The following is a 24940-nucleotide window of genomic DNA, read 5'->3' on the forward strand; positions in this document are numbered from 1 at the left end:
TTAGATTTTGGTTGTAATCCATATTTGGGATTAAACCAATAGATTATTATTTTATTATTTTTTACCACAATTAAGGCACATTCAGGACTTTCTAGTTTAGTGTTTAAACAGCTTGGTGACTTTAATTTTGAAATGTTTTCGGAAAATCAAACCCAAAAGAGCGAATAAACTAGAAAGGCATTCAGAGAGTGCAAACCTTCAATAAGGCATACAATATTAATGCAGTGTGAAGAACACATTTTTCAGATTATTCCGACACCACATGAATGCAGCACAAACAATCTATCTTGCAATGTTATAAATAATTTAATAAATAATTTCTGTGTCCGCCTCATAATTCAGATCTGCTCAAAAAACGCTACACCCTTCCACCAGTTTCATGAAAATCGGGCATAACAGTAGTTCTTCCGTAATCCTGTTGACAGACAAACCAACAAACCAACAAATAGACACACATAACCTCCTTGGTGGAGGTAACAAACTGTTCCAGATGCTGCAGCATTGCAAATTAGACAATTACTCATGTTGGTAAAAACTTCTGCTCTACTGTCTGCCCTTGATGTGACTCTGTTACTGCTTTTATCCTACTATACCATTCTGCCATCTGTCCACATATTCCACATTATGCAGCTATCATCAAATTTCTGCTTTCTAACATCAAGTAGCAGTTTTTGTTGACATCATTTACAGCGAGCTTATGTAACTTTCACTTAAAAGTATCCACTGTGGCCACAAGTTACAATTACAGAATAATGCTAAAACATAGCATAATAGTAGCATAAATGGAAAAGAGTCATTAGGTCAACAAACTCACTCAGTATTGGTACTTATACAGCAACATCTTTCTAAAGCTTGCCAACATTAGCCACCATAGGCTACTAGTAATACCAGACCAAGTAATGTTGTAGCACCAAAACCACTGAGTGTGTTGAATTGAACAAGGGTGCGTTTTACTGCAAATTAACTTTTCATTTGTAAGAGGAAAAATGGGCCTTTTCTTTTTTTCATGATTACTCTCTCCCTCTCAATTTGTCCTCTTTCTTTTAGTCTCTTTTGGAGGCACATGACATGGTGGCCTCCAAGTGCTACGAAATCCCGCCCCCGACTGAGACGACCAATGATGCTGCAGTAAACAGCGCTCTGATGCAGGCCGATGCTGTGCGGATGATTGGCATCCGAAAGAAGGCCGGAGAGCCGCTGGTGAGTGTGTGTGTGTGTGTGTGTGTGTGTGTGTGTGTGTGTGTGTGTGTGTGTGTGTGTGTGTGTGTGTGTGTGTGTGTGTGTGTGTGTATGCGATTAACATCACCCTGCTATCTTCTCTCTCTCAGGGCGTGACATTTCGTGTGGAGAAAGACGACCTTGTCATTGCTAGAATCCTTCACGGCGGCATGATTGACAGGCAGGGTCTGCTCCATGTGGGTGACATTATAAAGGAAGTGAACGGGAAGGACGTAGGCAACAACCCTACCGAGCTGCAGGAGATGCTCAAAGACTGCAGCGGAGGGATCACATTGAAAATACTCCCGAGCTACCGAGACGCTCCCGCACCTCCGCAGGTAAACGCACACACACACGCAGAATTCTCACATGAGATGATAATGTAAACACAAGCACCTACACTTATGTAATGAGTGTCAGATGTTGGGCAGTGGTACAGGGCTGGTGATCTGTCCTTACGGCACTCCTTCAATCCCCTGCGCAGGAATGTGAACCCTGGGAGCCCTATTAATAACACTCCACATGCCATCTGGGTCACACTAGCTGTTTCTGTCTCTTGCACACACTCCAAACACACACACACACACACACACACTTCCTGTAATCTCATGCTCCCTCACGTAGAAAGTACAGTAATTTACAATATTTTCCCTTATGCATGCACTACAGATTTTTCGAGTAAATAAAAAAAGGTATTGTGCATCCTGAACAAAATAAGACATAAACTTGGAAATGCTTGTAAGGCTTAAATTGAATGAAGAGCAGTAAAACTGAATGAGATATAATGCAACATCACATTCTGCTCTGTGGCTCGGGGCGCGCTGCACAGTATATTTTACTGGCTTGTTTTATTGCTTCCTCTGGCTGCTTGTTTAATTGAATACATCAGCCAGAGCACTTACCCCTCCTGGCAAAAAGCCGCCACGGTTGGCGCAGCGTGAACAGCTGGGTCGGGTGCAGTGTGGGACGTCGGACATAATGGGCGTGTGAATGAGCCACTGTTACTGTGTCAGTGTATGAGGCAGCATGCTGAGCTTGAGTCTCTTTTTTCTCTCTTTTTATCTGTATGTCTCTCTCTAAATCCACAACCCTTTTTATTCTAAGCAAGCCAATGAAAATGAATTAAATCCCCGCTAAGACTCAAAACTGTGCACGTGTTCGTCACAGGTGTATGTGCGGCCGTACTTTGACTACAACCCAGCAAATGACAACCTGATCCCTTGCCGAGAGGCAGGGATGGCCTTCAAGAAAGGTGACCTTCTTCAGATTGTCAACAGAGAGGATCCCAACTGGTGGCAGGTGAGCTTTCCTCCATCTATTTCCTTTTGAGTGTCTTGTCATTTAAAATGACAAGATTTCAAGACTTAACTGTGACCTGATCTGTAATCTGTGTCAGGCATGCCATGTGGTTGCTGGGGCCACGGGACTGATACCCAGTCAGTTCTTGGAAGAGAAGAGGAAAGCTTTTGTCCCTCGAGACTTTGATGGATCAGGTATGTTAGTGTGCGCGTGCCTCAGTGGCGTTGCTACGCTTTAGTTAGACCTAAAACATCAACAACACAAATGTTTCCTGTTCCTCTCTTTAGCAATACTGATGTTGAAAAGATGGATTGGTCTAAAGTTTGTCAACTGGTTTGCTGCCAAACCTCTGTCACTTCTCTATTGCTTTAACCACTGAAGGCCTGGGTAGCCAATGTTAACAACAAAGAAAATGGTCCATGCCTGCCCCCGTCTGGCCAAATGCTGTAATAGCACTGACATACAAACGCATAAATGTGTCTCGTTTTCGTAGGGATCCTCTGTGGAACCATAGCTGGAAAAAAGAAGAAGAAGATGATGTATCTGACAGCCAAGAATGCAGGTCAGAAGACTTTTCATGCTGTTGGTTTTCATCTGACCTCTTTAGTATCTTTTTCTTTCATTGGCTAATAATTATGCATGTGTTTAAACAGAGTTTGACAGACATGAGCTGCAGATTTATGAGGAAGTGGCAAAGGTGCCAGCATTCCAGAGAAAGACGCTGGTTCTGATCGGTGCTCAGGGTGTGGGCCGACGCAGCCTGAAGAACCGGCTGATGGTCCTCCAACCCACGCGCTTTGGCACCACTATACCCTGTAGGTCATGCTTTTGCCTGTATTTCTGAATTCTGTCTGACACAAACAGCTAAAACTTTTACAAACGATCAAACATTTAACTGAGCTTTTTCGTAGACACTTCACGGCGGCCCCGTGACGATGAGCTGGACGGCAACTCCTATCACTTCACTACAAGGACAGAGATGGAGATGGAAGTGAAGGCCGGCCGGTTCCTGGAGCACGGCGAGTACGACGGCAACCTGTACGGCACCAAGATCGAGTCCATTCACGAGGTGGTGGGCACAGGACGCACCTGCATCCTGGATGTCAACCCACAGGTAAGAGGAGATTTAGAAAGGGTTGAAGAAAACAGTGTTGAGGGTCTTTGGAATATAAAGAAGGGGCTTTTAAAAGATAAGCATGAGACGTTGATTGGGAAATTAAGACATTTTTTATTTTTTTAAGATGAATTTTTTTTATTGTTTTTTATATTTTTGAACATACAGAACAGAACAAGAACAACCCTCTCCCACCCCCCACCCTCTGCGGTCTCGAGGAAAGAAAAACAAAAAAAAACAGGAATCACACCTTGCCTAGTCGCTTTCCTCTACTTCTTGTGATGCTGAGGTCATTAGGACTGATACTTGTGCTGCTGCGTTTTTCCATAGGTCTATAGTCGATGACTTGGCTTGGCTTTGTTAATCCTTGCTGTAGAGAGCTATTAAGACTTAGTTTGTTGGCCATGGCTGTAATGTCACCTACTGTGTCTCTCCTCAGGCTCTGAAGGTACTGAAAACAGCGGAGTTCATGCCTTATGTGGTGTTTATTGCGGCGCCAGATTTTGATACTCTAAAGGCCATGCATAAAGCTGTGGTGGACGCAGGAATCACCACTAAGCAACTTACGGTAGGTTAACTCCCATGCACGTCATCAGGACATTACCCACATTGAGCCAAAAAAGAAAATTAAGAGCTATAAATGCTTTATTATACATTCACATATCCATGTCCATACCTATATGTGGTGGCAACCGAGACACAAAGGGAACTTTAAAGTTAGCAGACATACTCCTTCACAAGTTAAAGTTCTACATTTGAAGTTTTATTTAAAGGCCCAGTGTGTAACGTGTTTAGTTGTTCATTATCAAAATCTGTGTTGCCCATTCACAAACTTTTCCTCTTTCGTTAATATTTACCTCCACCATCTATTCCAAGTATTCCTATTGGCTTGAAATTTTACATTTGCATTCACATGAACTGGGGGTAGTGAAATACGTTAGCCGGTAAGGGACATACAGGACATACTGCTCCGCCTTTCACTTTTTCGCTGTCACATGATAAAGTCACAGGTGCTGCTAATGCTGCTAATGGGTATCGTAGCTTCCCGGCCCCGGCAAGTTTGAAGAAGGAAACATGGAGGACCACACGTATTCAAAATCCAAATTTCAGGAACAGGAGTCTTCTTCTTAGCCCAGAAAAAGAAAAAGGATATTGAAAAGAACAAGAGACCGGCGCCATCAGCAAAAAGCGTGAAGTTTACCGTAGCTGTAATCCATAGCCTTTGAACTGCGTGATGCGAGAGAGTTGATTGTGATATATGATCTCAACGCTAGAAGGGAGAAATTCCTACACATTGGACCTTTAAGTAAAACTACCAGACGTAGTAGTAAAATGTATACAAAGTATCAAAAGTAAAAGCAAAATTTGCCTTGCCACTTTTATAGTCTCACTATATATTATATCATGGAATCCTTATTACTGATACATTAACATGAATGTTGATTTTGTATTTGGTTAAGATGGGGCTCACTCTATATATTGTTAGGAACCCACCATATATTTTGTATGTAAAATGTTTTCAAATTAATTATACTGGCATCGAAGTATGAAGTAGTATATAACTGACCAAGTAGCCTAACTGGTAATTGAGTAAATGTACTTGGTTCATGTACCACTATCATGTCCAGACATCCAAAATGTCTGTTCCTTTTGCATCAAAATTAAACAAAATAATGGATGGTAGGCTACCTGCTGTTTTTTTGTTGTGTGATTTTCATTCTGGAGATACAAAATGCCTCGAGCAGCAGCGTCTATAGTGTGTATGTTTACTCATCTGTCCTCTGTGTGTTGGCAGGATGTGGACCTGAGGAAGACGGTGGATGAGAGCGCCCGGATCCAGAGGGCTTACAGCCACTACTTTGACCTGACCATCGTCAACGACAACCTGGACAAGGCCTTCGAGACGTTACAGGCCGCCGTGGACAAACTGTGCAGTGAACCCCAGTGGGTCCCGGTGAACTGGGTGTACTGAGGACCAGCTCCAGCGACCACTCTGAGCGGGTCACACTGACCCACCAGCATGTCTGTGGCCACAAAGGCCAAAGAAGAGGAGAAGAGTGCAGATACTTGTGCAAAATAACATAGATAATTAAAAAAATAAAAAAATCATATAGCTTTTTCTCCTCTTGGGCCTGCACGCTGTGCAACTTTTTTTCTACTCAAAACTCAAAGGGAAAAAGTGCTTATTTATTTTATAACTTTTTATGAAAGATCTTTCTATTCAATGTGGAATTCCATTGAGAATGAAACAAAAAAATCTGGTCACGTACTCGGGCCATATTTTTGCATTAATTTATTGTTGTAGTTACACGTCTTATTTTATAGTTGTTTCCCTTCCCTTGATTTCTTTGTCTTTGTCTGTCTTCGTGGACATCCATGATTTCTGATCAGCCATCCAAACTTCAATATGAAGACAAGGAAAGGAGATGGATTAGAAAATCTTTGAGCAGTCATCGTCCAAGAAACCTGTCAGTTGTCACACATCCTTGCCATGCCTGAGCAACTTGTGTAGCCGTTTTATTTTCACGTCCAAACAACTTTATCCTTTAGCGTTTCTGTTGCCGGCCCTAAATTCTTCTATCAGTGTCCTCCACGGGATCAACTGGGCAGAAATAAAGAGGTAAAAAGGCCTGTTTGCGCACAACTCCTCCAACACGTAAAAAGAAGAAAAAACTTTATAATGTACTTTTTCAAGATCAAATACTGTCTGTTAATCATGTCTAGTTTTGTTTTCTTACACTAGTTTTTCATCAGTGTGGTGATTTATACATATAGAGTGTAGTGTTTTGTCACACTTGATCCATTGATTTGTTTTGAATGATCCTGTTATCAGCCTGTCTGTCTGTCTGTCTGTCTGAAGTATGGCCATCTACGTTGTCATTGGCCGTCATCGTTGCTGTCTACATAAGCCAATTTGTTCATGTTTTCTATATGTGAATGTGGCACAAAGCCACTTCCTCCTTATGGTCCTTCTCTTAAGTGTTGCAGTATGCCAAAGCCCTGATCATACTCCAAATAAAGTTTGAAATTCAGTATTGTTAAATTTGATTAGTATTTCCACGAATGTAAATGTATAATTTAACATATGACTTTGGATGGTTAATGCATCTAGCAAAGCAAAAGGGTAAAACGGGGCAATATTGTTTGTCTTATACTGTAAATCGTTATAACAAGTACAAATGTTTTTTTTTTTAAATCCATTAAGATTATTAACTAGTTTCCTTTTCAAATTAATTTGTTCTGAAACCAGTCTTGAACCTCAGGAAAATACATTAAAAACCCTAATAAATAACCATATATGGATATTCTTTACAATATATAACCTTTCAGAAATCTGAGGCCAATCTGTTTCACATGTTAGAGAACAGTTCTACCGCCTGTTGAATTGTCTTCACATCGACCTTGTATCTACAGATATGTTTTTACATTTTTATCAGCAGTAAGTTATGGCAAAACCTCAAAATAGTTTTTTTTTTTTAAATCACATATTTTATTTGAATGTACAAGATAAATTACTGGCAAATACTGACATAAGGCTGGGTATAAAATCTCAGTCGCCTACCTTTGTTTTTGGCTTTTTATAAATAAAGTTTTGAGGAACATGTTCACATTCCTTTAAAAAAAAAAAAAAAAAAAAAAAAGGCATCTGAAAAGTTCTTTAAAAAAGCTCAAGCTGTCAAATGACTTTACCATGCTATGGAAGTAAATCCGTTTCATCATCGGCTTTTGAATTTAAAAAGCCATTGAATTTCTAGCATTAAATATTTATGCATTGAAATTATGTATCTGAATTTTTTGCCTCTGAAGTTTACTCTCCAAATTTTCACCCAAGTTCATAAATTCAGAATCAAAAATTCAACGTAAAGAAATTCAATATACCAAATTCAGATGCAAAATACAATGTATTAAATTCAACTAATATATTTTCAACTTGCTCTAATTCAACAGGCCAAAGTCAGCTGCAAAATGTAATGTTTAAATTTCAGTGTAACATCCGGGAACCCAAGGAAAAGCAATCGATTCTAGAATCTAGATCGGGCGTGTGCCATAGTAGCTGCAGCCAACAACTGGAAACTTTTTACAATTTTAGTCTTCTATTTCATCACTAAATTTACTATTACGAGTATTGGTTGAATTTCATTTAGCTGCTTTAAGTTTCAGGGTCCTGGTACTGTACATGCTGACTCACTGTCACAGCTTAGTGGGATATAGAACAGAGCCATAATGTTCTTAACCACACCTGTGATTTTCCTGACTAGTCAAAAAAATGTATGCTGCAATAAAAGGCCTATTGTGTAAACAATCATACAATGATTCAATCTGAGGATAAAAACATCAAATTATTCAACAGAAAAGTCACAACAGGAAAATGTTTTTAAACATTTTTTATTAACGCAACTTACAGTCAAGCCAAAGAGTGAACTATATTAAGTGATACATATTCACATTATGTCCTAACAGGGTTTACAGCATATCTTGTGTTCTGTAAGCATTGTTGTTAACAAAAATAAGGAGATGTGAAATAGAAATCAAAGCTTACATCTTTACAACAAGAAACGAGGAGCTTAGCAGTGGATGTGAACAAATTAAATCAGCAACATAAAGACCCTCACCAGAACAGGAATGACAGCAAATTCAGTTTTGGCATGTCGTGGTTTAAATAAGGGAAAAAAAAAAAAAAAGAGAAATAAAACTCAAAACGGAGCTCAAAATGACACAAATGAAGGGAGGTTTGAATTCACACAGCTGTGCAGGGCTGCCTTTGCCAAGAGACTTTGGTCACTTTGCTTCTCCAACATGGCTTGCAATGAAAAAAGCACAATGTATAAAATGAAAATGGCCAATGAGGAAGAAAAAAAAAAAAATATATATATAATATATATATCATGAAAAATGGAGTGTCCTGGAATTAGTACTATGTATGAATGAATAGGGCAATATAGTTTATATTTTTTAAGAAACTACAGATGATTGTCTGTTTTCCTTAATGAGCGAGAAAAGCAAAAGTTTTGCAGCGACTACAACTCCAGGACAGCCCCTACATTCATAGGAGGTAGATAACACGGCAATGACGCGATGCAAACTCTTCAAGAAATGTGTCTGAATGGGAATCGAGCGCTCTGTCAAGTCTGTGAAATTGTAGTGCATAATTTGTTCAACTTTTAAGGCCAAATAGGAACCTCACATGTAGATCTAAGGTTATTTTAAGACAAAGGTGCAGAAGGAGAACAGGGACACAGTAAGCAGATACAGCCCTTTCACGACAATACCTGAGTCAACAGTCGTGTTATACCACAGAGCCTCGCAGGACGCTTGGTGTGTGTGTCAACTCTTCGTCAACTTAACCCGATATTTTTTGGCTACACAGACACAGAGAAAATGCAAAAACAAAAACGACAGAGCACAGAAATATGATGTGGCTACAAGTGAGAAATAGTCTGATGAGATTTGCGTAGAAATTGCATAAATGACACATCATCGTTTGGCCACAAGGTGCAACAAACTCCTTTGTTCCAATCTCTATCAGATTTACTGGTTGTGGCCTGTGCACAGCCTGTAGAGACATTCAAACCTCCCAAAAGGTGAAAATTAAAAATCTTAATGGACAATATGAAGTACACTACAGAAAAAAAGTCAATGCAGCATATATCAGGCTTATGAGGTACTTCATGAATATATATAGATATATCAACCTTTTTAGAAAAGCTCTTCAAAGTCATATTATTCCTTATAATTCCTATTGATAGCATAAAATACCTCGTCAGTTATTTCATTTTACTTTCTGCCCAACCTCAAGAGGGGCATTTCTTTTTTTGAGACTGCTTTGAAAGTGCAAAACACAAATACTGATCGTTCTATGCAGCATCTACACGCAAGGTTGCATGATAATTAAAAATGGAAATTATTTTTATATGTGGCGCAGCACATTTTGTCAAAACCATTATGTTGAAAGGACTTACAAACCCAATGTTGGGGCAGATGAAGAGAGAGAGATCTGACAAAAGGCACACAAAACGACTACAAACACGCTGGATGTTTTCAGTTTAGACTACATTACAACTATCTGTAGTTAATTGCCACACAGCCTCATATGTACCTTTCGTTGAAGTCTACAATGTTCTGCTACATTGTAAAGATGTTCAAATGTGTATATTCCCTTTGTAAATTGTCGCATGCAAAAACTACATCTTATACCCTTAACAAAAATGCGGTTGAGTCTGGCTAATCATAGGAGAAGCAGAAATGAACTGAGTAGGAGACAGGGACATCCACCCTGATTTTATTGCAGTACTGGGTTAACACGGCAGAGAAATGTAAGCATTTGATCACGTGGAGTGGCTCTATCCAGTATGAAACCTTAACATTTCAACATTCTGTTAAAACAAAAACTGAAAAGGCTGGTTCCAAATATTGACACAAATGAATCTACACATTTGCAAAGTATTGTCCTGCTAACTAAAAGTCCAAAATGTGTATTGAGCCTCGTCTTGACCTGCGTAAAGAGGACAGACTGGCGTAAAGACAAACTAATTACCACGACCCACAGCCCACACACCGACATTATTGCTGTACCAACAAACCTTCAATGCCGCTACAAACATACCTCAATATCGCCAACATTTTACTGGCAACACATTGTCAAAGTGAATAGCAATTACTTTATGATGGCACATTTGTCAACAAATGATCCAGTCATGAATTTCACCACATGAAGGAGTCCTAGGTTGTGCTGGGTTGTTTTTGTCGCCATCTTTTGAAAAATAAAAAAAAGGACTCGTATGAAACAATGAGACTCCCAATTACAAAAATTTGGTCCCCTAACATGTAAGCAACCAGTCATACATGATTACTTGGTTTTCCATTTATTAAGGTTCAAGAAAAGAACAGTGCTCTCACACGATATTGGCTTGTGTATTGGTTTGGTCACAACAATTTTTGATTTTGTTACCATTATTATAAATGAGGGCTACTATTACCTAGCACCTGACACTGCTCTGAGGTAGTTTTTTTCCAAGTTGGTAAATAAAAAGCCAAGTCATTATGAAGACTAGAAATGCTTTGAAAATACAAAAATACCCATATGAGTCATACATGATTGGATACACGTAGATCAGCTGGATGGCATTGGATTGGAGAAGCTCGGTAACGGCTCTACTCAGTCAAGGTCAGATTTCCTACAGCCCCCAAGCCGAAAGCCAAACGTCCACCGGACGCAGTTCCAACACATTGTGGCTCAGCTGCGTCTGCCAGAGATCATCGGTTCCTATTCTCACTATACATGGCTGTATTTACTGGCAAATATAATACCTGGGACATCATATCCGGTATTGACAATTAGAAATTTATATAAAGTACAGCTGAGGCTGACGGGAAAGTCAGTTTTGCATGTATTTGGTCATAAACCACAGTATTGGACAAATTTAAGTTTTGATCCGAGATGAAAAGTTGAGGTCACACCAAAATCCTTGTCTGGGAACAATGTTTGTATGTTTTTTGGTCCAACCCATGAAGTAGATGCTGAGATCGGTTAGTGGATGAGTGAAAACTTTGACCTGCTAGTGGCATTAAGAGGAAAACATTGAAACTGAGATTAATACCGGACATGACAACCAAAATGCGACGTAGCTGCATCCAGTGGACGTGAGCGTAACGGTACTTTCCTCAGGTCCACTCCCCCATTCAAATTTGTACTCAATAATTCAGACTTGTAGCTAAAAACAATAACATAGGCAAACTTTAAATGCAAAGACCTTGAGGACACCGCACCAGTGTCACATGGCTACAGGTAATTGGGTGGACATTAGCATGATCAAGGAAAAAATGAGGCTTCAGAGAGGTTTATCTAGGAATAGGAAGAAGAAAACCATGCTTGCTGAAGCCTGCAGAGTGCCATGTAAATCATAAAGTGTACTAGTTAAAATCTGGGGGGAAAAAAGCGGTGTAGCAATACAATCAACAAAAGTAAAAACACAAGCAACACTCAAACACAAACCTTAGCTTCTTGCTTTCAAGTGGCACTGACTGCACTACTGAGTTAGTGGGCTGAACTGTGGTGAGGATTTTACAGGACAGGAATATCAGACCGGAGGGCTTAAGCAAAAGCCAAAAATAAATCCAACAGCAAACGAGATCACACACACCAAAGCAACCATCATATATACACACACACTCGTATGTTAAAGCACCTCACACAAGCATGACGCCAGAAACAGAAAGACGACTACTCTTTGCAACAGTGAGAAACGTTTGTCTCCTAAAACTACAGTAGCAAACATCCAGAGAAAGACATCTCAATTGTAGACTTGTATACCTTCTGTTAATCAGTGAAAAGATTAATGATATCAGCTGTGATGTGGGCGATATCCAAATCAATGGAGCATTAAAGAACAAAACGGGAGTACTTTCTGCAATTATTAAAGCCTATAAATAAAGAGAAAAACACCAAAAAAAGAAAAAGAAAAGGCTGTACACAAGAAGCAAACATGAGTATAAATGTACTGGATGGATAGCCTATACAATATTACAAACCATGCAGGCTCTACTTTAAGTACATTCATTGTTATTATTTGGAGCTAGGAAAATAGGTTCTACTCTACAAGAGATTTCTTTATGTCAGTAATAGTTTCTCTACAAGAGACGGATGAGAGGCAGGGAGGTGAGACATTACTATACAGTGGGTCATGTTTTAAAATAAACTGATGTATAGGTTGTTGCTTCATTGGAAGTCGGGCTTTATTTTATTCCAAGATCATTCAAAAGCCAAAAAATGTAAACAGGCAGATCGTTACACTTGGAGGAATTTGATCTCAACCTCTTTCAACCCTACATTTAAACATACTTACAAAAGAAAGAAAAAAAAACCTGGTATCGAGAAAATAATATTACTGAATCAATTAAATTAGCTTATGATATGCCATTTAGTTTACAAACCATTTCAACAACCTGCTTTGTCCTAGTTTTGGACACTCGAAAAGATACGAAAAAAAACCAGCCAAAGTGGGATGAAGTCATGTCATTAGAGTTACCACTGCAGGGGTTTTGAATGCCTAACTAAGCCAGCCATCCAGGCTGGTGTGTTTATTAATTTGTTCCATACCCATTCTTGATTTAGCTCATCATGATCCTGCAGATTCAGGTAAAAAGGAAAAACATTTTCTGAATCTTGATATGTAGCCTATAGTCTATGTGGGTGTCTGACACATAAAGGATTCATTAGCATTCATTTTCTATGCACATCTTGAACAGGGACTGTGACCGTCAAACCTTCCGGGACACTTCATCCTCACACAACACTTTGGCATCCACGCCTCTACAGAAATCTTATTGTCGAAAGCTAATCAGCTCTTTTCAACACCTGTCAGTTTGTTTTGCATAAAGCACCGTTCTCCCCATCACTGTACAAAGGCAATCCACCTACGCAACTACAAGTTTCACTCTTTCGTTAACATTTAAAAAAGGCATTAGGATATTTCACAAGGACGACATGCTGAATGCTGGTTAGCTGGGTAGACTCCCTCTTGATCGGCAGGCGCGGCTTTCTGAATGGCAAGTGCCGAACACAGAGGCTCTTAAGCCTGTTGGCTGTGCTCTCTTGTATTTTTGAAATCCACGAATGCCAACTGCTCCTTTCTAAAAGAAAAAAAAAAAGAAACTGCCAGTCTGCCATCTGATAAATGCTCTTAATGCTGCAACAGCTACAAAAGCCCATTCTTGTTTAGTGCAAAAATAACATTGTCAAATGTTTGAGTTTTATCTACAGGAAAAGCAATGTCGTTCTGATCTGCTATTTTAAGGTGCTGGTATAGGTCATGTAAAACACGAAAGGAGCAGTAACAACAAGCACAAAGCCATCTCCCCCAAAACACAACCTAAGCATGATTTATACTTACGTACGTAGGTACGTCGGACTCTACGCCGTCGCCTGATGTGCACATCTCGAAAAATTTAACACATTGCGGGCGACGCACGTCGTGTCTTGGCAGTGCTGCATTTCCCCCTACTAATTTCCTGGTTCTCCTTCTCCGTAAACAACGTGAAATCAAGGAGAGGGTTAACTTTTCCTGCCATAGATTTCCCACCGTGGTCAGAAAGCACAGGGGAGACACTTTGTTACTCTCATCATGACTCTAGAGTCTGTACTTGCTCTGAAGCTAATCACCTTCACTCTCTCACTTCTCACTCGCTCTTCCACACACACACACACACACACGCACACACGCACACACGCACACACGCACACGAACTTCAGACCACTTACGTAGGCTACAGCGAAAGCTCTGCGTGGAGCCAACGCAGAACCATAAATCACGCTTTAATGTTCTGAATTTCAGCACGCTATCATTTAGACACGTCCCACTTTCCAGACAATATGACACTCAAATTTCCAAACAATGGGGTTCCACCTGACATCAGTCTCCATAAAACCCAATGGAAGATCACACTTGTACTTGAATAAAAAATGTCAATGAATTATGGCATTTGATGACAAATTACATAATGTTCTGTGATGAAATTTAACTGATAAAATGTAATTGATCAAAGGACTTCCTGAATCACACACACCGTACAAAACATTCTCACATGGATTTCAATACGTGCGCGACTTTTTTTCAGGCTGATGAGGTACGCTTTCTATTGTTTTAGGTTTGCAAGCAACTCTAACAGTCTAACAGCACCACTAGGGTGCGTTTACAATTTCTCCAACTCCAGGATATGCAATGATCATAGCTGATGTGGGCTTTGCATTTGTTGTTATACTGCTGAGGTGGAAAAATCACGGTGTGAAAAGTCTGTCATTTCACTGGTGCATAGAATAAAAAGGAAAGAAAGAAGGGAAAGCTGTGTGTGAAAACAAACACACTTCAAGGATTTGGTCATACAGCTCAATGCTCAAAACCCCTAAAAGAAAAAAAGAAAAAAAAACACATTCTCTCTTATCAGTTTGAGTAAAATATGAAATAAAATATCACAACATAAACTGAGAAAGCGCTTTCACCATCATGCACACTAAGCGTTTAAAAACCTCTACTGTCAATGCAAGACTCAAACAATGCCAATTAGATAGATAGCAGGGGTAATTATACAGAAATGGCCAGCAGTGTGATGTTACCATAACACTTAAACAGGTAACAAGAGGTAGAACACACAGCCATTTCCATACAATTACACCAGTGTCACGCAATATGGCCGAGCCTCCTGCTTCGATTGAGGAACAAACATCTGAAGTCATACCAACGTTCTGCTATCAAAAGTGCATCCAAATTTACATGTTGTGAGACCAGCACCGATAGGAACAATATTGACATCTTAACAGTAAATATCAAGTACATGATTTTCAGAATGCCCCACAAACACAGTCAGTCGGATTTCTAGTTGCTTTACAGATAATGGCTAAAAAGGGTAACGCAGAGAGGTCGTCGAAGGGAGAGAAAAGATCCTCAAAATGACGAAGGATCTTTTTTTTTTTTTTTTTTAGCATACAAGTTAAAAAGCCTCATTGACCAGTCCAGTGAGGATTTAAGGTGGTTTACAGTGAAAACTTCTAGCACCTAGAATCAGGATGTCCTTTTGTGCTTCCATGTGTTTTGAATACTAATCATGTAAAAGTCAGTAATCTTGTTTGGCTAAGAAATATTGTGTTACAAGGATACATCGAATTTTCAGGCTATAAAATCTACAATGTTACAAATGACCACAAATGCTTCATCCCATTAGAAAGGCATGAAGACGCTGATAAGCACTAAGAAACACTACTAAATGCAACATGCTAAAAAAACAACAACAAAAAGCCCTGATTATCTACCTCTATAAATGACCAAATGTATGTGAGATGCCCCACTGCTAAATCTCTAGGTTAAAAATGATGCATAGTTAGAAAATATTCACTACTCGCCTCCAATCAAGACTATAAGAACATTCACCAGCTTAACTTAGTAGTAGAACTTAGATGGGATGTTAGGAAATGTCTAGAATTATTTGTAGTAAGACTTTAAGTCTTAGAAGGCAAGAGAATAATTGCATTTAAAATCTGTATACAAATAGACAGTGTTAATTTAGACTACATGTGGGCCAGTCATTTAAAAAAATGTTTATATTTTCAGCAGCCTCCACTGAAAGCTTATTCAAAATATACCTTATTACCAACATTATTATATAGTATAAAGACTCACAAAAAGTAATTTGCATAAAACTCAAGCGTTTGTGCAACGACTGCTCCCAATTCATAGAGCAAACACTATATATATATATATATTTTTTTTTAGGGAATTTCAAATCAGTCAAACTCTAAAATGTTGCAGCTTTCACTCCACTGTACCGAATGGCTGGATATCGAGACGCCACACAAATATCCCGCTCTGACAAAGACACCGCAGAAAACACTATCCTGCTGCTATTTACATTAAAACATAGAAGTAGGGTTAATGTTTAAAAAGGAAGAAATAAACAATTATCACAAATGCCTAAGTGTCTAAACATGAGTCAGCTACATGCATATTCATTACAAAACTGATTCAAATTAAATTAGACTATAAAAACCAACGGGAACAAAAAAAAAAAAAAAAAAGGATTTTGTCATGTTCCCCTCTATGTTGATCTTTTATCAACACGGCTCAGACTACATTAGAAAGGTGTCCTTGTTGGGAACCGGTCCCAATACACCACGTCTTAGCATGGGAATAGGGTAACACGAGAGGCAAAGGAGGATACAGCTGCTGTTGTTTCAATCTCTATCTGAACACTAAAAGCCCTCATCCAGAATAAACTAAGTGTTGGTTCAAGGGTTGATAACAAATCTGATGCAAAGAATCCTTTGGTAATTTGTCACCAGATTTGGCATAAAATGGTCATCAGTGTCAATCAAGGACAAATACTGAAAACCCAGCAGACGTGGGACTAATAATTCATAGTTTTACACAGAAATGACAACAGAAAGGTCTCAAATGGCACTTTTCATCACATAGTGCCCTATGTGAATCACACAACCCTCAAATTCCTGATTGAAGTACCCATTTTGGTCAGTGCACTTTGCTTTGATTGGCTGATAAATAATGTTTGTCAGAGGAGCAAATCTTTAGGCATATAAACAGTGAACAGGCCCCCTTATATTTTGATGAATGTGATCCTTCTCCCTTCAAGCACCAAGACCCTAACATACAATAAAAAACAGGGAGGAGGGTAAACGGCTTCTTCTAAATTATAAATCACCCCAATGTATAATGATACTGCCCACTAGTTTAGAAATTGTAGATTTCTTCTATCAGTGTACAAACTTTTCCTTTTCCTTTCATACTTTGAAACATATTTCCCTACAACAAATACAAACACACACTAATGCACGAGATGTAAATAAAACCTCTTCCCGCTCAAACCCCAAGAAAGAGGGATGCCTTTGCATCTTACAGTCTAATAGCTGGCTTGATTTGGGTGGGTAAGGGGCTGAAGTACAATTGAAGACATATGGGTAACTGGACAGGTATGTTAGGTAGGGAGATCACTATGTGAAACCACTGTGATGCTATCCACAGCTGACAGTAAGACAGCGAGGGGTAGTGTGTTCCGTCAGTGGGGTCTCTCACCCATGGCAACCTGGGGTTGTGTGCTCTCAGGCAAAGTACATGGTGCGCAGGGTGTCCTGGTGGATCTGAACGGCCTTGGCCAAGGCCTGTTGGTCACGCCCATTACTCTGGCCTGATGTATGACTGCCCTCGGCACTGAAACAGCAAAATTAAAAAAAAGTTGTAATTACACAAGTGTGAAAACTGTCATTAGTTTCTGTTTACCAGAATACAAAAGGTGGCAAACACAGGAAATGCCTAATACCATACAACCATACTGTTTAGTATGCCAAAAAAAAGATTGTGTATCCCCCAATACATAGTGTGTCAAATGCAGTATGCCAAAAATTCCAGGATGTCCTATTGCATCCAGTCGGATTTTGTAGTACGCAGGCCAGCATGCTTTTCTGGCTACTCGGACCCACAATTCTTTGTGCAGCATATTTGAGCAAGAAGGTGCAATGTTATGAATAATTAGTATGTCTCAATTGTGTGTGAATACTGCATGCAACAGTACATACTTCGAAGGGCAGCTACAGTTTGTACGAAAAGTGAAAAGAAAAAGTACGCAATTTGGAACTTACCTGTCGTGCTCTTTGTCCACCAAATGATAGCGAGCCCGGAATGCCACCAAATGGGCATAGTAAGCTGGTGCTGGGATGGAAACTGATCGGGTGCAGCGTACATAGGTGTGGCATAGCTGGTATGTTAGGACCTGCAGTTCATCTGAAGAGAAGTGGTTGTCGTCCCAGAGCACATGGTAATGAGACGGCCTGCTGGTACCCTGCAAGGCGTGATCATGGACGACAGGTGTTGCTTTTCTGTCCACGAGGAGAAACACTGCCTGCACTATCAACAGTCTTATGCAATTGGCTAATTTGGCGGATGATCCATTTGTTTTTCATGTAAATTCAAAATCCATTAAATCTGATCTTAAACTTGAATTCCTTTCCTAAAATAATTCACAGGCACACTTTCACTTTTTAGCTCAATTACTGATTCAGAACTTACCTGAATGCCAGCGTGACTGCAAAGGTAGAAGTCAAATTCTGATGGGTGAGTGATTTTGGTGTCCACTGTGGTGCCTGCTGGAATGTTGCCACTCTTCCCAACCTGTAAAAAATTCATACAAAAATGCATTAGTGAGTTAGATGGTTGTCTTACAGGTTTGGAAAACAAACTTAATTTTGTGGGAAGCAAACATAAACCACATACAAAATTGTTTTATTATTATTATTATTATTATAGAAAAGTCAATTTCCAGATATGTGAATGCCATTTCCAAGTACAGGTTTGAATGCTGGTGTGCGCTAGTGTCACCAAGTTACTTAGGATTACCTAGTTTTCCCAATATAGGAACATTGGATGAACATATTTTTCTACTGCTGGTTCACGTTTACAAGGTAACCGCAACTAAGTACCAAAACAACGGTTTGAGAAATGTGTGTGCGCTCCTTCATCTTTTTAGTTAGATTTGCTAGAAAACTGACAAAACTCCCACTTCTACCAATAACACAATACTGACCCTCTCGTTTCTGTCCATACAGAACAGTCTCGTGTGGTGTCTCTTCTGCACGACAACAAAAGTAATACCAGGCTGGTAGTCCTTCTCTAGTTTTATGCAGGCCTCGCGGATCGCCAGCAGTTCATGCTGAAGGACCTGCATCTCAAAAGATATTAAAAATTAACATGTAAAAAGTTAGATATAGATGTATGTATGTGAGTGTGTGTGTGTGTGTGTGTGTGTGTGTGTGTGTGTGTGTGTGTATATATATATATATATATATATACACACACATACACACACACACACATATACACACACATACATACATATACATATATATATATACATATATATATACATATACACATATACATATATACATACATATATAGATATACATACATATATACATACATATATATATATACATACATATATATATATACATACATATATATATATACACATATATATATATACACATATATATACATACATACATACATACATACATACATACATACATACATACATACATATACATACATACACACACAAACACAGGAATTAACATTAAGCTCTGCTAAGTACATTATTTTCTTGTACTGGTACTAGCGTCTGGGATGCGTCAGGGATGCACTGATCGGATACTGATATGGGGTTGATACTGACCCAAATAGCTGGATCAGGTTTCGGTGCAATGGGGCTGATGTATTCAATTCAATTCTATGTTCATGTCTATATTGTGATTTTTGTTCTCTCCACTCCGGCATACATGTGGTTATCCGAAGAAAAAAACAGCGTAGCTTACAGGCCGGTAGCGTGCAGCTAACATGGCCACTGCCTAAACAAACAATGAACGGTAAAGCACGTGGAGGGGACTGCATGGTGCATTCAGGCGCCACTGGTTAACCTCTTGGAGCGTTCAGGTGTCCTACTAGTAAACTCATGGTGCATTGAGGTGCACATCATAATGATGTTGCCTTACACATAAAAGAATGATTCCAGTTCCATCCACAGTGGGAGGCATACAGTTTATTGGCATCGGATCAGTAATCTGTATCAGCTGATTCCTAAAGCCCAAGTATGGGTATCGAGACTGAAAAATTTGAATCTGTGCATCCCTACTAGTGCCGAAACATCAATCGTCAATATTTTTCTTATATTAATAGTTTATTCTGCATCATCCCTGATATGTGTATCACCTGGTTGAATTGGCCCTCAGATATGCCATCGCGGTAGTAGATGATTCTGGTGGGCTTGAAGCGGGTGGACTTGTAGAATTGGATAAGCAGCTCCCTCACCATGGTGGCCAAGTCCTGGATGATGTCCTGACGGTGCTGCTGCACCCGCACTGTGGCACAGTATCTGCTGGGATGGGCATCCATACTACCAACGACCTGAAAAGGAAATATAATCATTTAGTATCAAATGAAAGGATTGACTTATGGGGTTTTCTGCTGCAGCTCAGCCACACAATAACTGGTTCCGCCATACAATCAAAACAATTACTTGAAAGAAGCTTCCACCCAAAAAATGCGATTGATGAGAGAGAGATAGAGAGATAGATAGAGATAGATAGATATTATTGTCATTCAACTGTACATACAGAGTGCACATATGAACACATTTTCGTTTCAATGGCTCATAAATAATGGCCCAACTAAAAACAAGTACTAGTCAAGTAGGCTGCCCAGGCTTTGTGAAACGGCTGTCCGCCAGCGAAGCCTGCCCACCCATGGAGCTTTTCGCTTCACTTCATCAGCTAAGGTTTATATCATATTCTGCCTAAGTGGCTAGTAGGGCGTGTGTGTCACCTTGAATGCTATCGCTACGTGGTTAACCATGCGAATATGGGCAACAGTGCAAATGCAGTCAATGCGGCTTCACTGTGGAAAACATCGCACCTCCCTGATAGCCTCTGTGAGCAACCCCGCTAGCGGCACTGTTGACCGCGTTAGCACGGTCAGCCACGTCAGCTGCCTCCCCAGCTCTATCATCTCCACGGCTGCGCGTGTCCCCACACGGCCTGTATCTTGATAGATGCAGCTGCTCTTAGCGAGCTCATAGACTTAATGGTTATCAGTGTGGACTGGGGCATGTGAAGGCATCGCGCAAGTTTTAGCTGCCGATCTACCGACGACACACAGTCGACACCTGCCTGCAATTACATCTTAAAGCCAAAGCTGCCACTAGAAACAACTTAACTTAAATCTTAAGGAGAACAACTTCAACTATTTTGTAAAGGGTAGATGGACATGTTGTGTTGTTACTTACAGCAGCGATGGAAGGCTTTTTTCCATCTCCTGCAGGCGGATGAGTCACATCTGCACCAAGGAAGATCACTGGCTGCTGGAAAACCAATGGCCTGGAACAAGAATGCAGAGTGTAGACACAATTGAAATTTAGCACAAAAAAATTATATTCTCAAAATGTGGATAAAGGTTTATAGGTGTCACATTACAAAGATATACTAATTGATTCATTTCAGGATTTCATTATTAGTATCTTCACTAACCTGCCCTGCGGGAGGAGGATGTTATTGACACCGCCCAGCTTGACATTGATCTTCAGACAGAGGTTGGAGAGGGTCTGAGGCGTTGTCTTTTGAACATTCTTCACCTGCACACACTGTGTGGCCATGCCAAGTACCGTGTCCCCAACACGTTTTACCTCAGCTGCAACACACATCAGGACCATTAATAGATAGCAATTAATTAAACGAAGCGGATAGGAAGAATGTAGCTTTATTTGGACTGTATTTCCTTGTGGTTATTTCCCAAAAGCAGAAATAGAAGCAGTACAACTTGCTCAGTTTGAGACCAACTACCGGAGCTTCAAATATAACTTTCTCTCTCTTTAATCACACAAATCCACACAGATTTGGAAAAGTGTTTTGTTTAAAGCAATGCCTTGCAGCTGCAAAAACTTTACTATAAACATCAGGAGTTTGTGATGTCAGTTAGCATGACAACTAAAACTATCCAACCTTAATTGCATGCTGTCATAGCATTATTATTAAAGTCAATCTGATCTCTAAAAGTCAATCTGATCTCTACAAATAGATAAATACTTGTGAAGAACAGTGATCCATAACTAGCAAAATAAGCGTTAGTAGAAATAAGCGATAGAAAAATTTAACCTGTGGAATCAGCAAGATGTTTGCAGTTTGAAAGAAGTCAGTCAGGATTTCACATGACAAAAAGTCCTGCATGTATCCTATCTCTGTTGCAGGAATATAAATCATGCAGGAACCAAATGACATAACAACAAACTGCATGAGTGGATCCCTCACCGTAGACGGGCGTCTTCCCCGGTAGGATGACGACCACCAACTGGAGGCCCTGGTAGGTGTACTTGAGGTGCCTGAACATGGGCTCCACGCTGTCCGCTCCCTGGGCGTACTTACAGAAGCAAGGCTGACCCTGGATGGGCATGCCTGCATCCCTAGAGATCTTCCTCAGCTGATCTGTGAATGCTCTGAGACAGATTAAGAAGTTGTTTATTCACAGTTCAGTTAGGTTTAGGTTGCAAGAGAAAGTAATGGAAAGTGATAGGCAAACATCAAAGAAAGAACAAGACCAAGTCCAGTTGTGAGCCCCCTGAGCTACCTTGACTTGAGTGTTCAAAAATCAATAAATCCAACTACTTAAATGCTTCTTATAGCTTAAAAGGAACACGCCGACTTATTGGGAATTTAGCTTATTCACCGGAACCCCCAGAGTAAGACAAGTCGATACATACCCTTTTCATCTCCGCGTGCTGTAACGCTGTCTGACGGCTCCAGCATTAGCTTAGCCCAGCACAGATCCTGCAGGTAACTGGTTCCAACTAGCCTACTGCTCCGAATTGTGACAAAAGTGACAAAATAACGCCAACATGTTCCTGTTTACAGGTTGTGATTTGTAGAGTCACAGCGTGTACAAAAAACAACGTAACATGAGACACAGCCATCTTCTATCCGTAAACAAACCGGGAACTATATTCTCAGAAAGGCGAAGCACTGCTACTCTCTGCTCGGGGCTTCTCAGGTGCTGCAAGCATATCACTCCGCCAAAGTAGCAGAAGTAGCAGTGCTTCGCCTTTCTGAGAATATAGTTCCCAGTTTGTATACGGTTAGAAGATGGCTGTGTCTCATGTGACCTTGTTATTTGTACACGCTGTGACTATACAAATCACAACATGTAAATAGGAAAATGTTGGTGTTATTTTGTCACTTATTCGGAGCAGTAGGCTAGTTGGAAGCGGTTACCTCCAGGATCTGTGCTAGGCTTAGCTAGCGCTGGGGGCCGTCAGACAGAGTTACAACACGCACAGAGATGAGAAGGGTATGTATGGACTTGTCTAACTCTGGGGGTCACGGTGAATAAGCTAAAGTCCCAATAAGTTGGCGTGTTCCTTTAAAAAAAAAAAAAAAAAGAAGACAAAACCCAGATACAATAGGACGTTTATGTCTGCTCAAGAAGCACATGTACATAATGACATTAAATACATGCACTTTATGTATCTCACTTACTTAAGCAGGAGTTCAGTGCACTGCCTCTGTGGTGCAAAGCAGGCGATGGCCCACACTTTGATCTCAATGCCAGTGTGGAACTGTTTGTTCCTCATGTCCCATACTCCCTGGATTGGTGTGGCTATTGCTTTGTTCTGCAATTTGTAATGACAGCAGCCTTATAAGTGCTTGTCACTGTACACAATATGAAGTTATTCCAATACAGATCAATTCATTTGAGTTGTAGCTACATGCAAAAAAAAAAATAACTATCAATACATCCAAACTGGTGATCAACATACCCTGCCTCCATACAGAATGGAAGGTGCTTGAAGGACACGGCCATTCACTTCTGTCATCTCATCCCTCACCATCACTCCAAATTCACGAACGTAAGGGTCAGTGTTGAAATTGGCACTTCTCATCTATAAAAAACAAAACAAAAAAAACAGCAGTTGATTAAATGTAAATGTCATCTGAATTCCTGCAAACTTAACCAAGTTAAGATTTCAGTTGGGATTTTTCTTCAACTGCAGTCATGTTATATAAAAGGCTTTTTATATAAAATGTATATAGTTTCTCACTAAAATCATTCATATAAAAAACTTCAATTAATATCACTAATCCTTAGTTCAAATTAGCCTAACTTTCTAAGCAGAATTCTCAATGTGTTGCTGTGGCAGTGTTGGCGTGAATCCACATGCAGCATACAGTATACCGTACGCTAGGGGTGTGACGAGAAGCTTACTCCACGAGACGAGACACATTACGGGATTGGGTTCACGAGAACGAGACAAGATTTCTCGTCGAGGTGAAAAGTTGTCTCGTGAGGCGATGTGATGTCAGCGTTATGGAGCGTGGAATTACTATTGAAGATCCCCCTGCCACTTTTAAATCATTTGTGTGGCAACATTTTGGTTTTCCTGCGGAAATAATAAACGGCGAAAGAGTGACAGACGAGACGAACACAATATGTAAACGTAAGAAAAAAATGCCGTATACCGCGGCTAACACGAGCACTATGCAAAAACACTTGTACCACCACCACCACAGCTCTCTACTAACTACTGCACCCGCGACTCGCGGGTGCAGTAGTTAGTAGTACGGCATTTTTTTCTTACAATATTGTGTTCGTCTTGTCTGTCACTCTTTCGCCGTTTATTATTTCCGCAGGAAGTTCTCGTACAACGAGATCTCGTCACACCCCTACCGTACGCGCATCTACAATATGATGGCTGAAAACTATGGTACGAGCCAAGTATGACCGAGGTCATGAACCTTCTACTCCAGTAGCCGATCAGCAAACACCGCCAAGCCTGTGCTTGGCATCAAACTGAAAAACTTGGCAACACGGGCAGAAACTTTTTCTTATCAGACCTAAGCAGTCAACTAAAGCCTATTTTTGGAAATCAGTCAAGCCAAGAGGACGCCAAGCCACCGAATCTTGCTATGTTTTGGAACCATTTCTGTTCTTTTCCTTTGCTGTGTTCGTGACAGTGGCAATACTGTGCATTCAGTCAACCTTTATCTCACAACAACTTACCAATTTACTAATCTCGTCCTGGCGGTCTGGAGCTGATCGGGCTGTGGCACGAATCATAGTGGAGGTCTGATTGTCTGTCAGCTTTTTTATGCAGCGCTGTCCTGCCACTATGTTACACACCTGTAGAAACACACACAAAACAGGTTTAGAGGGAAAATCAATATTAAATAGGGTACTTTTTCAAAAAGTAAATAAGTACAGGGTGTAG

The 24940-nt window shown here is 40.1% G+C and overlaps 2 protein-coding genes across 14 annotated transcripts in view; one reads left to right on the forward strand and one right to left on the reverse strand.

Moving 5' to 3' along the window:
- The window catches only part of mpp6b (membrane protein, palmitoylated 6b (MAGUK p55 subfamily member 6)), a 22798-nt gene extending 16124 nt beyond the window's left edge, over nt 1-6674 (forward strand). For all 6 annotated transcript variants that reach the window (XM_039820817.1, XM_039820819.1, XM_039820820.1 and 3 more), the window contains 9 exons: nt 1048-1200; nt 1329-1556; nt 2386-2517; nt 2615-2711; nt 3011-3079; nt 3171-3332; nt 3429-3631; nt 4071-4199; nt 5427-6674. In XM_039820817.1, the coding sequence (XP_039676751.1) occupies nt 1048-1200; nt 1329-1556; nt 2386-2517; nt 2615-2711; nt 3011-3079; nt 3171-3332; nt 3429-3631; nt 4071-4199; nt 5427-5603 (1350 nt within the window). In that variant the 3' untranslated portion in view covers nt 5604-6674. The remainder of the gene's footprint in view (nt 1-1047; nt 1201-1328; nt 1557-2385; nt 2518-2614; nt 2712-3010; nt 3080-3170; nt 3333-3428; nt 3632-4070; nt 4200-5426) is intronic.
- Nucleotides 1-24940, reverse strand: part of ago2 (argonaute RISC catalytic component 2) — a 36962-nt gene that overhangs the window by 6996 nt on the left and 5026 nt on the right. For 4 of the 8 annotated variants that reach the window (XM_039820812.1, XM_039820816.1, XM_039820814.1 and 1 more), the window contains exons 10-20: nt 24733-24852; nt 23492-23614; nt 23211-23344; nt 21990-22174; nt 21213-21372; nt 20972-21062; nt 19900-20094; nt 18713-18853; nt 18199-18300; nt 17772-17971; nt 9881-17343 (exon numbers count right to left, since the gene is read on the reverse strand). In XM_039820812.1, coding sequence (XP_039676746.1) covers nt 17235-17343; nt 17772-17971; nt 18199-18300; nt 18713-18853; nt 19900-20094; nt 20972-21062; nt 21213-21372; nt 21990-22174; nt 23211-23344; nt 23492-23614; nt 24733-24852 — 1560 coding nt within the window. In that variant the 3' untranslated portion in view covers nt 9881-17234. Of the gene's footprint in view, nt 1-9880; nt 17344-17771; nt 17972-18198; nt 18301-18712; nt 18854-19899; nt 20095-20971; nt 21063-21212; nt 21373-21989; nt 22175-23210; nt 23345-23491; nt 23615-24732; nt 24853-24940 lie in introns of those variants that run through there. The other 4 variants (XM_039820813.1, XM_039820811.1, XM_039820809.1 and 1 more) reach the window with 3 other exon arrangements.

The sequence above is a fragment of the Perca fluviatilis genome, chromosome 13 (genome assembly GCF_010015445.1).
Source record: "Perca fluviatilis chromosome 13, GENO_Pfluv_1.0, whole genome shotgun sequence".
Taxonomy (NCBI): domain Eukaryota; kingdom Metazoa; phylum Chordata; class Actinopteri; order Perciformes; family Percidae; genus Perca; species Perca fluviatilis.